At 46.0% G+C, this 16064-nt stretch overlaps 1 protein-coding gene and 1 non-coding gene across 2 annotated transcripts in view; one reads left to right on the forward strand and one right to left on the reverse strand.

Moving 5' to 3' along the window:
• MRPS27 (mitochondrial ribosomal protein S27) overlaps positions 1-15599 on the forward strand; it is a 76233-nt gene extending 60634 nt beyond the window's left edge. Inside the window, exons 6-11 of the mRNA XM_045847897.1 lie at positions 1166-1244; positions 4846-4961; positions 8835-8937; positions 10994-11136; positions 11754-11924; positions 14322-15599. Of these exons, the coding sequence (XP_045703853.1) occupies positions 1166-1244; positions 4846-4961; positions 8835-8937; positions 10994-11136; positions 11754-11924; positions 14322-14561 (852 nt within the window). The 3' untranslated portion in view covers positions 14562-15599. The remainder of the gene's footprint in view (positions 1-1165; positions 1245-4845; positions 4962-8834; positions 8938-10993; positions 11137-11753; positions 11925-14321) is intronic.
• Positions 2386-2488, reverse strand: LOC123825002. The gene has a single exon (XR_006786792.1). It is a non-coding gene; the product is annotated as a U6 spliceosomal RNA (small nuclear RNA).
• Positions 15600-16064: the final 465 nt, after the last annotated feature.

The following is a 16064-nucleotide window of genomic DNA, read 5'->3' on the forward strand; positions in this document are numbered from 1 at the left end:
ACTTCTGGATGTCCGAAGGAAATGAAATCACTGTCTCAGAGATACCTGCAGACCCGTGTTCATTGCAGCATTATTCACAAAGCCAAGACATGGAAACAACCTAAGCGTCTATTAACTAATGAATGGATTTTTTTAAAAGTGTGGTCTGTATGCACAATGGAATATTATGAAACTATAAAAAAGGAGATTCTGCCATTTGTTACAACTTGGATGAAATTTAAGAGCATTATGCTAAGTGAAATAAGTCAATCAAAGAAAGACAAATACCCCATGATGTCACTTATATGTAGAATCTAAAAAAAACAAACTGAAAAATGAAGCATAGAATGGTGGGTATTGGGGCTGGGGGTTGCAAGAAACGGGGAGGTGATGTCCAGAGTGGACAAACATTCAGTTGTAAGATGGTAAGTTCGGAGAGTCTGATGGCTGACATGGTGACTGCAGTTAACAGCTCTCTCCTGTGTAATGTGTGTGACAGGAGTGTTAGCCAACCTTGTCATGTAACTTCTTCATATAACATGTACTAAATGATCTCATTACACAATGTTAGATGCCAATTATATCTCAGTGGAGTTGAGGAAAAAAACATCCAAGGACCAAAAAATGCTGCATGCATAAGAAGATAATGTGTGCTTTCTTCTGAGAGTCCTTTTCTTTTAAATGACACAAATTTATTATCTTAGATTTCTGGACGTTAGAAGTATGAAACATTTCAACAAGCTAAAGTCAACATAGTGGCAGGGATATGTTTCTTTAGGAAGCTTTTGGGGAGAATCTATTTCCTTGACTTTTTAACATGGGAGTCCATTTTTTTATGTGGATATTCATACCTTAGATTAGAAAAAGAATCTCTGAACCCATGGAGTAGGGGGGTGGGTAGGTATTCATTTCTTGCACTCTGACGTGTTAGAATTGAGTTTGTTTCACACATCAGTAGTCTTATATCAGACCCCTCCTCACAATTTCCTCCCCCACCAGCAGTTCCAGTTACCAAAACTTCCGAATCACAGTGTCTGTTTCACTGTCACAGATGCTGTGAAATGACAGGCAAATACTAATAAAGCTAATGGTGGCAAGTTCTGTCTTGAATAATACATAGGCATACATTATAAATCAAAGTGGAGATTTTTCTCTTATTTTCCTTTTATTTCCATTTTCATTGCAGGTTCAATATGGAATTTTTCCAGATAACTTTACATTCAATTTGCTGATGGATTATTTCATAAAGAAAGACAATTACAAAGGTAAGAAACCAAACCCAGGTCCACTGATAATGGGGTTTCAGCCCCCCCAAAAAAGTAAATGTGGTCACTTTCCCTTTTATGTTTCTTAGTGACATCTCCTCACATCACTCAAAAATAGATTTGCAGTTGATTTACCAAGCCACTTGGCCAGAGAGGAAAATTATGCCCAGGTTTCTCCCTCTGAGTTTCTCAAGTTTATGTGTCCGTGTCTTTTTAGGCAAAGGACAGTGAATTTAGTTAAGCAAAAAACCCTGCCTGAGCTTCTGTGGCTAGTTAAGATCATGGTAATGCTGTTATCAGCTTACCCTCTTTTTTGGCAGCATTTGCTACCTTTATTTTATTTAAATCAGACTTGTATTATGTAAAATATAAAACCATAAAATCAATTGACTTCTCCTGGAAAGAGCAGTACCCTCATTATGAAGGAACATCATTTTCCCTTCCTAGAATTTTGTTAGTTCATCTGTAAGTAAGTGGATCCGTGATCTCTGAGATCTCTTTAACCCCCAGATCCTCCAACCCTGTGAAATTAGTTTAAAGTGGCTTCTAACCTCAGCTACAGTAAGGGAGGCCGAGGAAGCTGGTGACTGCAGCCGACCCTGCAGAGCAGCAGGTGGGAGCCCACCAGGCCCCAGTGGACAGGGAGTGCGGTGGAGCACCCTTGTGCTTGTGGCTGTGTGGGCAGTCAGACAGGAAAGAGGAGGCTTTGCCATTGTGTAAAGACACGCACTGGCTTTCCATGTCCACCGTTTCGCCAGGCCGGGGTGGTCCCCAGGAACCCCGAGGGAGCCATGCCCATGTTAGGGCAGCTGCTACCTCAGGACCGTGAATGTGGACTGGGGTCACTTAGGAACTCTGGGCGTTTTCTGTTACCGTGTCTTCCAAATCCCTGATTCAGTCTTCTGCTTCATCTAGTCTGCTGTGGATTCCTTCTAATGTATTTGCTCATTTCAGATATCGTACTCTTCATTTCTGACTGGGTTTTTTTTATGGTTTCAATGTCCTTTTTTATGCCTACTTATCTCTTTGTTGAAGTTCTCACTGAGTTTGTTCATCCTTTCTTTAAGTTCCTTGAGCACCCTTAAAACCATAGTTTTGAACTCTGCATCTGGTATATTGCTTGCCTCTATTTTGCTTAGTTAAAAACATGGAATGCTTCACAGATTTGCATGTCACCGTGCACGGGGGCCACGCTAATCTCTGTATCATTCCACTGATAGTGTATGTGCTGCTGAAGCAAGCACTGGTGGTACCTCACACGTCTTTGCCGTCTGGGATCCTGTCTTGGGGCTCCATCCCGCATGCCAGCGCCCTCAGCCTTCTCCACTGCATCAGCACTCAGTGACTGGGCAGGGGATTGGCCACTTCTGCCCTTAGTGCGGGTGCTCGCTCCTTTCTTCTCCCTGGATCTCCGCTTCATCTTCTCTCTCACAGGCTCACAGTTGCTCACTGCCAAGGGGTGTTTACTGCATATTTTCTTTTGAAATGTTAATTGTCCCTTGCTGCCCATTTCTTATTCAGTTTTAAACATGCACTTCCTGAATTCAATTGAAAGATAATTTGCTTTCACATAATCTAATTTTCATAATCCATTCTCTGAGCATCAGATGTAAGAATCCGTATTACTGTATCATTAGAAAATTATGTCTTCTTCCCTTACTCTCTCTAAAGGGTATGCTGGGAGGATCAAAGCAGATTTTTTTTTTTTCGGAATGCAGAGTAAATAATTAATATTGAATTTTTTTAAGAAAGTTTTGGTAAAGATTATTATCATTTATGGCAAAACTTAGAAAATAATATATCTTTATTGCTGCTAGGATAGGAAATATCAAAGTACATAAGTGATTGTGGAGGAAAATTGAATTAGTTATACAGGCCAATCTAATTTTACTTCCCAAGATGACTGAAATACAGAATATAAATAATGAATGACAAAGTCATTTTAATTTCTTTTTATGTGTAATTTTAGATTCAATAGTAAACAGTTGCCAAAACTAAGTTCTTTAAAAATTGTATTTGTAGTTTTAATTTTTAAAAAATATTGGTTTATTTAGTGTTTTTTCTTTAAATATCTTCCAGGTTATTACTTTGCTACTGACTAGATGACTTCCTGGTCTGCTTGTCTGTCTCAGTTTCCCTATTTGTAAAGAGAATATGGGAATTCTTGCCTGTGGCCGCATTCCAAACCATGACTGGTACAAAACCAGCTGACTAGGAACAGCTGCAGATCACTGCTAGCTCTTGTAATCATGAGTGTAAGCGAAAAGTGGTTAACACAACAACTCAGTCAAAAATATTTGTACCTGTTACGTGCGGCCACCACATTTTAAACCAACATTCTGTTACAGCAAATATTATGAAAAGGAAATTGACCCTGGCCAATGTGGACCAGTTGGATGGAGCATTGTCACGTGTACTGAAAGTTCGAAGGTTCAATTCCCAGTTAGGGCACATGGCTAGGTTGCTGGTTCAGTCCCCAGTCGGGGCATTTACAAGAGGCAACCCATCAACATCTCTCTCCCACATTGATGTTTCTCTCCCTCTCTCTCTCTCCCTCTCTCTAAAAAGTCAATAAAAGAATGAAGATTTTTTAAAAAGAAATCAAAAAGGAAATTGTTTGAACTTGATTTTCTTGGCTTCTGTTTCTTCTGTGGAATAGTGAGGGACACTAAAGCTTGCTCCAGGTCTGACCTCCGATGACCAGTGTTCATGTCAAACAGATACGTTGTATATCACAGCCAGGTGCTGGTAATTATGAGCAAGCGTTTTCCTTTCCCTTCATTCAAGTCTTATAAACTGAGCTCAATTGTCTTTTTTATGTTCATTAGTTTTTTTGTCTTTGAAATGACACCTAGGATTTAGGATTGCCTCTAGCGTTTGTCCTCTTTTGCCCCAACAAGAGAACCCGGAAAGGCGCAGGCAGCCCAGCCATGCTCTGCTTGTCATGGTAACCTGGAGAGTGCAGGGGCTGGTGGAAGGAAGGCCTGATCGGGTGTGGCCGGTAGGGTAATAATGCGGGCGTAATAACTATTGTTTTAATCTGAACATTTCACCTAAAATGTCATATGGTGTGCTTGAGTGTGCTGTTGTTATGTTACAGAGTTACATGCTTATGACTTTGTAATGAAAGATTTTGTAATAAAAAAGGGCTTGTATATCTGCCTTTATATCTGCTTGTATATCTACCTTTCTTCTATGTGTCTTAGCTCTGCCACCTGATAGACATGATGCCTTCGGTTTGCTTCTCAGTTTATGAGGATTTTCAAGTGTGTTATCTTGTTGGACTGTCCCACAGTCTTTTGAAGTAGATGGGACACAGGTGTGGTGCCATGCGGGAGAGGAGACTGGGAGACAGTGCGTGGTCTACTCGGTGCCCCTGAGGGCAGTGGTGCAGTCGCACCTGGTGTAGTAAGTACACAGATGTGCAGCAGAAGCCAAAGGCTTGGGAAGAACAAGGACCAGAGCCCACATTTCTTTACTTCTTAATTCTGCTTATTTTTCCATCACCCCCAATTTTTATGAGTGTTTATAGTTAAACACAGACACGGTGATGTTACCTGCAGCTAATTTGTTCTTAATTGTACTTTGATCTTCCTGCCAGATGCGTTATCCGTGGTCTTTGAGGTCATGATGCAAGAAGCCTTCGAAGTGCCTTCCACCCAACTCCTCTCCCTGCATGTCTTACACCACTGCCTGGCGAAGAAGGCAGACTTCACGGTAAGTGGCCCACCCTGAGGCAGTCCCGAGAGCCTGAGGAAAAGCAAGTGGTGGGTGCTCAGGAGGGATGAGGTGGCCAGAGGAAGCCCCGGCTGTCAGAACCTGGAAGGAGCTGTCTGATGTCCGGCTCCGTGGCCATGGCTACCCAGAATGAGTGTCCACTCTGTACGCTGTAGTTGCTGGTCTCTGACAGAGTGGACCTGGACGTCCCCCACTCACGGGAATCCCAAGTGAATGTGCTCATGCGCATTCTGAAACTTGAGCTGGTTCCAGTCCTCCTCAGACCTTCAGAAACGGGGAAACTGATAGTGAGAGCAGGGCGTGGCGTGTCAAAGAAGCGATTAGGTGCTGACTTAGACCGCAGCCTTAGGTATTAAATACCAGTTACTTAGTTTATGTCAGTGTTTTCCTAAGGTTACTCTGGGTCAATCCAGAATGCTGGGTTTTGGTGTTATCCCTGAGGTTAGATACTTAGTCATTACTTATTGCTGTCCTAAGAATAACAACAGTGATAACAACTATAACTAATATTGAAAGACAGTTTACTTCGTACCAGGCTGTGTTCTTGGTATTTTAAATTTATTAATGCATTTCATCCTCACACCTCTATACAGACGAGAAGCCTGGGTGGGGCACAGAGATGTCAGTTAATAGCATGAAACCACTTCACGAAGGAAGTCTTGTGCTATTATCTGCCCCTAATTCAAATATAACATTAAAAACATGCCAGTTTTAGTAGAAACTGAAAATGTCATCTAGTCCAGCCTACATTCTGGAGATTTTATGGTGCGCTTTGCTTTTCTGAGGTAAGGGTCACAGCCTGTGCAAACACCACATTGACTGTCTCACTAAGTCTATATTAAGCACCTATGATGTTCCGTGCATGCTCGCACAGGTGACCAAGCCTTTCCTGCCTACAGTCTGAGAGGAACAGAGGCATGTAAGAACAATGGGACACACAGATGCAACATTATGACTATGATGAGCGATGCAAAGATGTTGTCCGTGAAAAGCCTATGTTATAGGGAATTTTTGTTTGTATTTTAAACTTAGGTTAGGAAACGCTTTCTTAAGAAAATAGTTCTGGGGTTAATATTTGAAGAATGAATAGGAATTAACTGACTGAAGAGGGGAAGAAAATCCAAAAAGAGGAAATAACATGTGCTAAAGCCCTGTGGCAGAAAGAACTTGGCGAGCAGAAAGGGGCTAGAAAGAGAAAGATACTCAGTGTAGCTGCAACCGAGAGAATGGTAGGAAGGCCGTCGGTGGGATAAGGGTGGAAACTATAGAGCATGCTAAGTTAGCCATTTTGTCCTCATCCTAAAACGAGTGGACAACCATGGAAAAGTTTTAAGCTGAGGTGGGTAACATGATCAGATTTGTGTTTTGAAAAGATGCCTCTGGCCCTGGCTGTGTAGCTCAGTGGATTGAGTGTGGGCTGGGAACTAGGGATCGCAGGTTTGATTCCCGGTCAGGGCACATGCCTGGGTTGAAGGCCATGGCCCCCAGCAACCGCACATTGATGCCCCCCCCCTTCCCTCTCTAAAAATAAATAAATAAAATCTTAAAAAAAAAGATGCCTCTGGCTATAATGGGCATCATAGGTCAGCGTGGGGCCAGCGTGACTGTGGGCAGAGCACTTGGGAGGTGGCCGTGGCTGCCTGCGCAAGAGGTGGCGGTCATTCAGGGACCCAGGTGTGGGGGAGTTGCAGAGCAGCCAGTGAACGTATTCAGGAGGCAGGTAACACGGTGATGAACTAGATGTGGAGCCAGGGGATCGGGTCAAATCTCATCTCCTCAGTTTCTGACTCGTGTGTTACATCTGGACAGAAGGGTTTCCATGTGTTCACAAAGGGAAGTCTGGAAAAAGAAGAGGTTTTATGGGGAAAATCATTCATTTGTCTCTGAAGAGTTTGCATTTTGGACAGTCAAGAGATTGCACAAGGGAAATTAGGATCATAATGGAAAAATCTGGGCTGCTAATAAAATGTACACATCCATGTGTAAGTGTCTGCAAATAGCCAAAGAGCAAAGGGAGAATTAGGGATGTGAGGCCACAGAGTCCACAGGAAGAGAGTGATCTACATTATAGCCTGCCTCTGAGTGAGGACTTTTGAAAAAATTGTTAAATCGAACAATAGGAAAGCACTAAATTATAACCTTTGTTTCCAAAGAAGGGTCAGGAAACCAAATTGGAGTGGATTATGGAGTGAGTTAGAGATACAGAAGGGAGACAGAATAAGCAAGTCTTTTGAGATATCTAGCTGTGAGGTAGAGTGAAGCAGGGGGAAGAGTGGAAATGAGGGTTTGCTTTGTATCAATTTCAGCGGCAGAAGCCTAAAGTGGAAAGACCTACAGGAGGACATTGGTGAAATAGCAACTGGCTACTCTGTACATACAGCAGAAGCTAGCGGCTTAGGACAGATCTAGTATTTAGCAGTGGTTGCATTATTCTCAGACTGTTTGAGGGAGGAACCGTCTAAGACATTCATTTATTTTTGTTAGTTTGTTTTCATCTTTTTCAGAGTCCTTTGGGAGTGTCACCATTCCTGTCACCATCACCACCCTGCTGGGCTCCTAGCTCAGAATGGGTACCGCTTACTTGGCCGCTAGTCCTATTGCATTCTCATGCTATAGATCATTCATTTTTTTCCTTGAAGAAAAGAAAAAATGTTTTGAAGGCTCCTTATTTATTATTCACCAGGCCCCTTTTCATGCAGTTTATGCAGGGGAAAGTCAAGCCTTAGAGTGATTTGCTTTTGCCAGTGGAATGACCTGGTCCTTAATTACCAGCAATTTCACTTCTCTGTGCTGCAGAAGTGCCTGGAGAGGTTTTGTTTTCCTCCCAAGATCTTTGCTTTTTTCAGACCTTCAAAAATGATACTTTCCTTGCACAAAGGCCATCCCTAGTAAAAAGGTTTGGGTGCCCATTACCACCTGGGTGCCTCACTTACACTGGGCTGCAGCTGTAGCCTGCAGATTACATTCACTCTCCACCCTGACGTCTGAGCAGAGACAGGTCAGTGCAGCGCAGCCTGAGCTTTGTGTGCTGTATTTCCAAGCTGGAGCCAAGGCCCAGGCCCGTGCAGACTCACAGAGCACCGAAGCTCTCGTGTCTGGGGAGTTGCCAAGGCCCTCCTCTGGGCCCCGCCTTTCCAGGGAGTCTCTGTCCCTGGTCCCTGCCATTACTGTTCTGCAGCAAGCTGATCCATGCTTGTGGGTTTGCCCCGTTTTTCTCTTGTCTCAAAAGGCTCCAGTTTTATTGAAGTGTAATTTTGCACCCTGGGTTGAAAGAAATGATCACTAAGTGTTTCTAATCGCCTAATTTATTTTTGAGAGGCACAAATCTATCTAAAAGCAACCTAATAGTGGTATTTATTTTAACACTGTCAAGTAGGACTCTAATCATCGCCGAAGTGTTTAAAATTCAAAGGCCTGCTCCGTCCTGTCATGGCCGCGTGAGTGAGCGCGGGCCGGCAGCCTGTCAGGCTTTGGTCGTCCGAGGCAGTGCTGGTCCACGGCACACTCTCCTTTTTTGTTCTGTTTTACTTTCCTGACTGTACAAGGGGCTCTTATTCGTTGTCAGGTTTCTGGAAAATAAAGAAAAGTACAAAGAGGAAAATCAAAGTTACTCGTAATTTCACTACCCAGAAGTCTGTTAACATTTAGGGTATTTCCTTTCTGTATTTTTCACTAAACATAAATATCTTTTACTTACAAATTTGGGATTATAATATACCTATGGCTTTATTATGTTTCTTTTTTAACTTAATGCTATAACATGTTCTTTTTCTTCCATGTAATTAAAAGTCACACTTTTGCATTAAGTAGTCATTGCGTGTCTGGACCATGACCTGGTGCATTCTGTTGCAGTGGGAAGAGGAGAGGAACTTCGGTGCGTCCCTGCTCCTCCCAGGCCTGAAGCAGAAGAACTCAGTGGGGCTGAGTTCTCAGTTGTATGGCTATGCACTTCTTGGTAAGCAGAGTGATCCTCACAAATTTTGTTTTTCATGGGTAGAACTAGTGCATTCTTTACTTCATAATAAAATTAGAGTTTGATTTAAATTTCCTAGTGAAATCCCTATACAGCTTTCATTTTTAGGCACACACACAAAAATAGACTTTGATGGCTTTACAGTTACGACATAAGAAAATAAAGAGGGTCCTAAGACCTGTCCCTGACTTGCAAGCTGAGAACCGGCGCTGGTGGCTGTAGGTTGCACAGCCAGCGTGAGGAAGGGATAGAGAGAGGAAAGTTCTGGCCCTCCTTTGGGAGAACAACCAGTAGAATCTTTCCCAGTACCAACAAACATCTTTCTATCTCTCTAGACCTGAAGTCCAGGGAGAAATTGAGAGTTAGGTTTGAGGTTCTCTCCCTGGTCTTGTTTTCAGGTGAGGGAAGAAAAACTCAGCACAACTGGTAGCACTTTGGGGAAGCAGAGAGGGGCTCGTGGGTACAGTGTGGCTGTGCCATGTGGGGGTTGGGGGGGTAGCTTTATATTAGTGCCCTGACTGCAGTGTAATCAGGCAGGTCAGCAGGACACAGCCTTCTGAGCCGTGGCCTCAGAACCTGGTTGTGTGGACTCTGGGCAAATAACACTCAGTATTAAATGTGCCGTTTTTCTGAAGCTTATTAAATGCCTATTATTTCATTACTCTCTTGTTCTCTGTCTCAAGTGACAGGCATGTGAGAAAGCACCTCTCAATTAGACATTATTCCGCTTACCTTTGTTTTTTGAAAATCGTCAAAGTGATAGCAGTTTGGCTGCATTTGAAGTTGATTCATACTGATTCTGATATAAACTGACTCAGAAGAATCTCAGAGTTCACCAGACTGACCATCAGACTAACGAAAGAGTCCACCACTCTCTTAAAAACTGTGTTCTCCTTATTTGCCATCTACTTTCAATGCTGATTTACGTGTTTTTCCCACAGATTAGCATTCAGTACTATTATACTACAGGAAGTTGTCTGGGCTAAGAAAACGCTCTTAGTTACTCTTGTTTTTGAGCAGAGGCCCCGGTGCGTTGGGACGGGCAGCTGCCACATCAGGAGCTCTTCTGTCTTGTTGTGTCACCTGCCGGACAGCCCCACTCAACCCGGATGGAAGCGGCTTCCCAGAATGTGGCTGCAGTCTTGCCCCAAGCACCTTAAAGGTCTAAAATTAGCTGTCACCTGATAAGCTTTGTCTATTTATGCCCTACTATAGCTCTTCCAAATCCTCCTTCCCAGGAAAGATAAGTGAAGGTGGATTTAAGACCTGGCAGCTCAAGGTGACCTTGCTCATTAGCATGGAGAGGGCTTCTGTGCCACAGGAGTGGAGGCAGCCCCTCCCCCACCAGAGGACCCTGCCCTCCAGCATCCACATCTTGAGTTCCAGGGCTGATGGTTTAAGAAACCAGGAGACACACTCATGTCCTGAGAGGCAAAGGGTGATGAGGACTTTGTGCTTGAAGGTAGATAAAGCTCAAGTAAAGGAAGGAAGAATAAAAGGAGTTTTTCTTATTTTTTCAAACTGACAGTCAATGGGATGCTTTGGAGCACTTTGAAAAATGGCCCAAGTCCGTTTCCGGCCAGGGCCAGGTGTCCAGTGTTGACAAGACTTCACTGTAGGGAAGCTGTGGGATCTGCTTTGCTGAGGAAAATTTTGTTCCTAAAACAAAAATACTATTTTCATTGTTTGACTCACTTCACAAGGGTGAGGCAGATATACCAACCTCCCTGAACCCCCCTCAGCCCTGTGCTTCAGACATCCCTGTGATAATCCCTGCCAGCGCAGATGGCAAAGAAAAACGAGTTTATAAAAGTGTGTGTTAAAAAATATGCAGTGGATTTTACCACTTTCCCGTCATCCACCTGAAATGCCACCAGGTTGCTGGGTGGGATGGGCCCTCGAGACAAAGACAGAGCAGTCGCTCCCTGTCTGAGAGCTGCCGGGTGCAGACGTGCCTGCGCCTTGGAGTCCTCCGCGGCAGACTCAGCGCGGTGGGGCGGCGAGGCTGAGCTCCCTCCGCCGTTCCTTCCGGCCACAGGGAAGGTGGAGCTGCAGCGCGGGCTGCGGGCCGTGTACCACGACATGCCTCTGCTGTGGCGACCGGGCTACCTGGACAGAGCCCTTCAGGTGATGGAGAAGGTGGCCTCCTCCCCGGAAGACGGGAAGCTGTGTGGAGAAGCGGTATGTCCTCGGTCCTGACCCCGTGGGGTTCAGCCGTCTCCTGTTTCTCCTAAGTTAGGTTGTAGATCTGTTTTTGTTTTCTTCCGCTGCCCACTACTCTTTAAAAAAATTTCTGTAGAATCATGTGCTTATCCAGTTGAATGAAAAACCACAAACCTTCTCAATGTTACTGACAAAATGTCCTAGGAAATAAGATTAAGTTGGCTGTGGTCTCTGCTGGTTTTCCTTTCCCCTCCCCCAGGTCCACACTGATGGAGGAAGAAAGGCGTGGAGGTGTGGGTTGGGAGGGGGGCGTCTTTTGTGCCCATCAAGCATAATTCTTAGATTCCTACCTGGTTGATTAAAAGTAAAATCAAATGCCATTCTACTGATTTATATATAAATCTGAATTTGCTAGTTTGTATCGTTTGTTTCATTCTGAGTTTTTCATGCCGTCGAACAGGGTGTTTCTAATATGAAATTATATAACCATTTCCATTTTCTATAATTTGATAAGACAACTCTTCTCACGACTTTTAGATCCCAGATTTCCTCCCTCTCCCTTCTCCAGCCTTCTCTTCATGATGGGCTTCCAGGGCCACTGGCTGATGAGGCCTTGCCCCCTTTCTGCCCCACAGCTCGACGTGCTGGACCGAGTCCTGAGGGCTCTGACTGCCCCGGCCCCCGAGGCTTCAGAGGAGAAGCCCGGAGAAGGGGAAGACAGCCGGGGCTCCGAGGAGCTGATGGAGCAGCTGGACATGGAGGAAACCGAACAATCCAAGCTTCCCCGATACCTGGAACGATTTCAGGTGAGTCGCAGTGGGACGGAGGCCCTCTCGGCTGTGCATTAAACATGCTGCTCTGCCCTAGTGATTGACTGGCAGTGCTTTCATGCATTAATGTCACACACAAAGACATTTAAGACTGACGGAAATTGCATTTTTATTGCTTCACACAGAAAGTGGTCTTAAAAGAAACAAATGGAATTTCTCCATTCTTTTTTGTACTTGAGCTAATGGGCCACAGTTCTGTTCCCTGAGGCAGCATGTCATTACTGCCTCATCCCTGACATGTGCCTGATAGGTGGGTAACAGCTTGCCTGCTCCTGGCAGCCACCTGACTCCAGCCCTGGGTGGGAAGGATCTCGCGATTTCCCCATCTTGCACTAAGAGTGCTTGACAGCCCAGAAATGCAGGTAGAAATTACAAAGCCACGTTTGAGGGTGGTGGAGGTAAGGTGCAGGCACCTGCCTTCGCCCATCCTGGCGGCTTTACGTTGTGCACTGGGGCCATTAGAAGTGCTCTCTTGCATTACACAGAGGATGGAGACAAGTGTCCGCTGGTTCTTTTCAAAACAGCCCCAGCTCTGAAGCTGCCTTCAGTAGCTGTCAAATGTACACCCCAAAGGGCTCTGTGGTCATCAGGGAAGAAGGGCCCTGTTCAAGGCTTAAACCCTTAGCCTCTTAAGAGAAAGCAGTGCTGGCTGAAGGAGAACTCTTTGTATGAAGCAGGAAATGTTCTGGCCCATGCCAGCTAACCGATCATACCACTTGGGGACAGAGTGTAAATTTCGTCAGTATATTTTACCTTTAAATCTTCTCAGTAATTACACTGAATCAGCTATGGGAAACCTATGACCCCCCCCGCTCCCCACCCCACCCCAGCAGAACGGGGATTCTACTGCACTTTTAGCAGCTATTTCTCCCAGTACTTCTTTCTATGGAGTCATCACTCAACCTCCCTCTCTCATAATGTGAAAACTGAGAGAGGAAGGGTAATCGGTGTTCCCAAGGCACTCAGAGAATTAGCAGCAGAGCAAGCTACATTCCTGTTCTCTCCTCTTAACTTGGCATAATATCGCAGATTTGGAAAGGCTAAATAAAAAACAAAAAGTTATCATTTCCCATATTCATATCGACCCAGGCTGTCACACCGTTCCTCAAATGACCACCTCTTTCTCGTTTCTTTTGTATTTAATCTTGGAGAAGAGAAATCTGCACCTACAGTAAATTCTTAGCCCTCACTCCTCCGAAAACACTTTTCTTTTAAAAATCGAGAAAAGACAAGAGGCAAATCTTTATTGGCTGCCACCTGTGCATGAGACCCCACCGCATTCCTCTGTCCTCACATAGCTCTGGGTGGCCGATCCCGCTCGCCCACGGCACACGGCACCAAGGCTGAGAGAAGCCAGCCCTCAGGTTTGAACGAGTTGTCGGGCTCAGAGCTGTGCCCTCATTCCGATGTCACCAGCCATCTCCTGGGCTCAGACCGCATGGATGGTGATTTTCATTTCACGTTCCCTTTTCTTTCTGTTGCCTGACATCTGTTAGTCTCAGGTTATTTGTCTGGGGCCCGTTTTGATGACAGACCCATCACACTACGCCTCTGGCCCCCCTGGAAGCCCATGGACCGCCCGCATTCCCCTCCCCACGGGCACAGTCCCCACCCCCTGGGCCAGGGAACCGCATTTGTCTGTGGGCCGGGGGAAGGTGGCCAGAAGTGGCTTTCTCTGATGATCTCCACCTCCAAGCACTTAAGTAGATTAGCGTTTTTCGTACTTCACTTCTCCGGGAACACAGTCCAAGCAAACCAAGCTGCCATTTTAGATGGAGCTGTCAGCAGTCAGCTCGCAGAGGCTGACCTTCTGTGCGCACAGCAGGCGGGAGCCCACAGCGGTGCGAGTGCTGACGGCGCTGTTCAGCGTGCCCTTAGAGCGGCGTCCTTGAAATGCTTTCCATCTGCTGAACACGCGTCAGGCAAACACTCATCTCCGTTGTTCTGAGGGCAAAGATGTGGATGGGCTTCCCGTTTTTCAGCTGCTGCTGCCATTTTGTGTGCATCTCCGAGTTCTTTGTCCTTGGGGTTTGCTGCTTGGACCCGTGCAAGTCAGGGTGGAAGTGCGATTTGTTAGACTTATGTTGTCTTTGTGATTTACAACAAGCAACTAGAGGGAGTCACAGCATATGGAGTTGCATTTACTGTTTGTAAGTGAAAGGGGGAAATCACACATAGTGCATCTTAGCAGACCTGCTATGCTGGAAATGTAAAGGACAAAAGCTAACAGGTCTGCCTTTCATCCCAGCAAAGTGCCTTTTCCTACAAGAGGAATATGTCGAGATTTTGCAAGCAACATAATCTCTTTTCCTCTGTAGTCTTCTTTCATCCTCCCCCCACACACTTCCTTCTCTGTGCCTTTGTTTCCAACAGGCCTTACATTCTCAACTCCAGGCGCTGGGCAAAGTCGAGTCAGGAAGCCTTCTGACTCTGACCACCCAGCTCGTCAAAGAACAGCTCCCTGCCTGTGAAGCAGAGGACATCGCCACCTATGAGCAGAAGCTGCAGCAGTGGCATCAGGAGCGGCTGTACCTGATCCAGAGGGAACGGGAGCAGAGGGAGAGGGCGAAGCAGGAGCACCAGGCTCGGAGAGCGGCAAAGGCATCTGCCTGACAGGGCCCCGTGGGCCCCAGCCCGCCACGGGGACTTCCCTCGCCCCCATCAGGTGACTCATCGTCACCGTGATGGCAGCCTCGGCTCCTCCATCCGACTTCTCCTTTCCTAAAGCAGGCCACTTGTGCTGTGAAGGCCTGGATGCCCTGTGCATGCAGCCCTGTGACTGCCCATCCATGTAGTTCCAGGGGCGGTGGGACTGTGGCAGTGGCTAGTGCTCAAATTGCAGCCACCAGCTGAGTACCTTAAAAGGAGCTCTTGAGGCCCACGATGGGGTTCCTGAGGTACGGGACCAATTTCGAATGTTGAAGGTTCCTGACACCTAGTGATGGTGGCGGGAGAGGCCATGGTTTAAGTATCAGGTCTCAAGCACAGGCTTTTGAATTGTCTCTCTCCCTCCAGCCAAGGCAAACTGCATGTCCTGGGTCTGACCTTGTCTCCCTTCTCTCTAGGGGCAAGCAAAGCACTCAGCCTGAGCAGGGTGTGAGTGCCCACTCATCCCCACATTTTCTTCCCCCGAGTCTCACCACCAGACTCAAACTGGGAGAAATGCAGTACAGGCACAAACACAGGACCCACCGGCTTTCACATGTCAGGAACCTGTAGCGGCATTTTTGGAATGTAAGGACTTTGGAGGAGAAAGCTAACCTCCTTGGCCAGAAGCTTCTCCATCGTGTTGGTGGAACTCCCAACGCGTCGTTTCAGCTTCCTCACTAAGTAGGTCAGCTGGACCTCCTGCACATGTGCAAGCACACACGGACAATATGTGAGCACATGTTTCAGTCAGAGAAGCACATGTTTCAGTCAGAGAAGCTGGGGGGAGCAAGGGGATGGGGCTTCCAGCGCAAGAGAGACACGGGTAATTACAAGAGTCCCAGGAGGCAGAAAGTTCCTGAAGTTTCTTAGTGAAAGGGGTTGGGGACAGGTCTTGCTTGCTGTGTAATTTTGCCTTTAAGTACAGTGGTGTAATTTTATTCAAGATTCTGTTCTTTTATCAGGAACCTGTGGAAATAAATGTTCTAGGATGGTTTTGATGTATTCATTTTTTTTTTCCTTTTACTATGTTCCTTATCCTTCGGGAAAGGGAGAAAGACACAGGGAATCTCGTCGTCGTAGTTACCATGGTTTTGAGCAACATGTTTCCCCCTCCTCCTCCCTCAGACCATTGGCTTTGTAGCAGCAGCCACCAGCACTGACCAAGGGCTCCAGTGGCCCCACGCAGGCTTGGAGCCGGGAGCCCCCATTCTGAGTGAGGACCTGGAACTGTTCCCTCTGTGTGGTCCGGCTGCCGCTGGCCCTCACCCTGCGTATCGCCCCCACGTGCCTGCAGTTAATCCAACACGGGCCCTGTACCAGTCAAGCTGAATGTAGCTTAGGGAGAGGGTGGTGACCGAGTCTGTTCTGACATTTTAGTTTATCAAGGGCAGCAATTTTTCAGCCACTCCCTTACTGTAGCAAGAGGAAGGTACAAGATAAATCACGAGGCACCTTTGGCTCAGGAAT

This window comes from Phyllostomus hastatus, unplaced genomic scaffold (assembly GCF_019186645.2).
Source record: "Phyllostomus hastatus isolate PE091 unplaced genomic scaffold, TTU_PhHast_1.1 phas_contig_58, whole genome shotgun sequence".
Classification (NCBI taxonomy): Eukaryota; Metazoa; Chordata; class Mammalia; order Chiroptera; family Phyllostomidae; genus Phyllostomus; species Phyllostomus hastatus.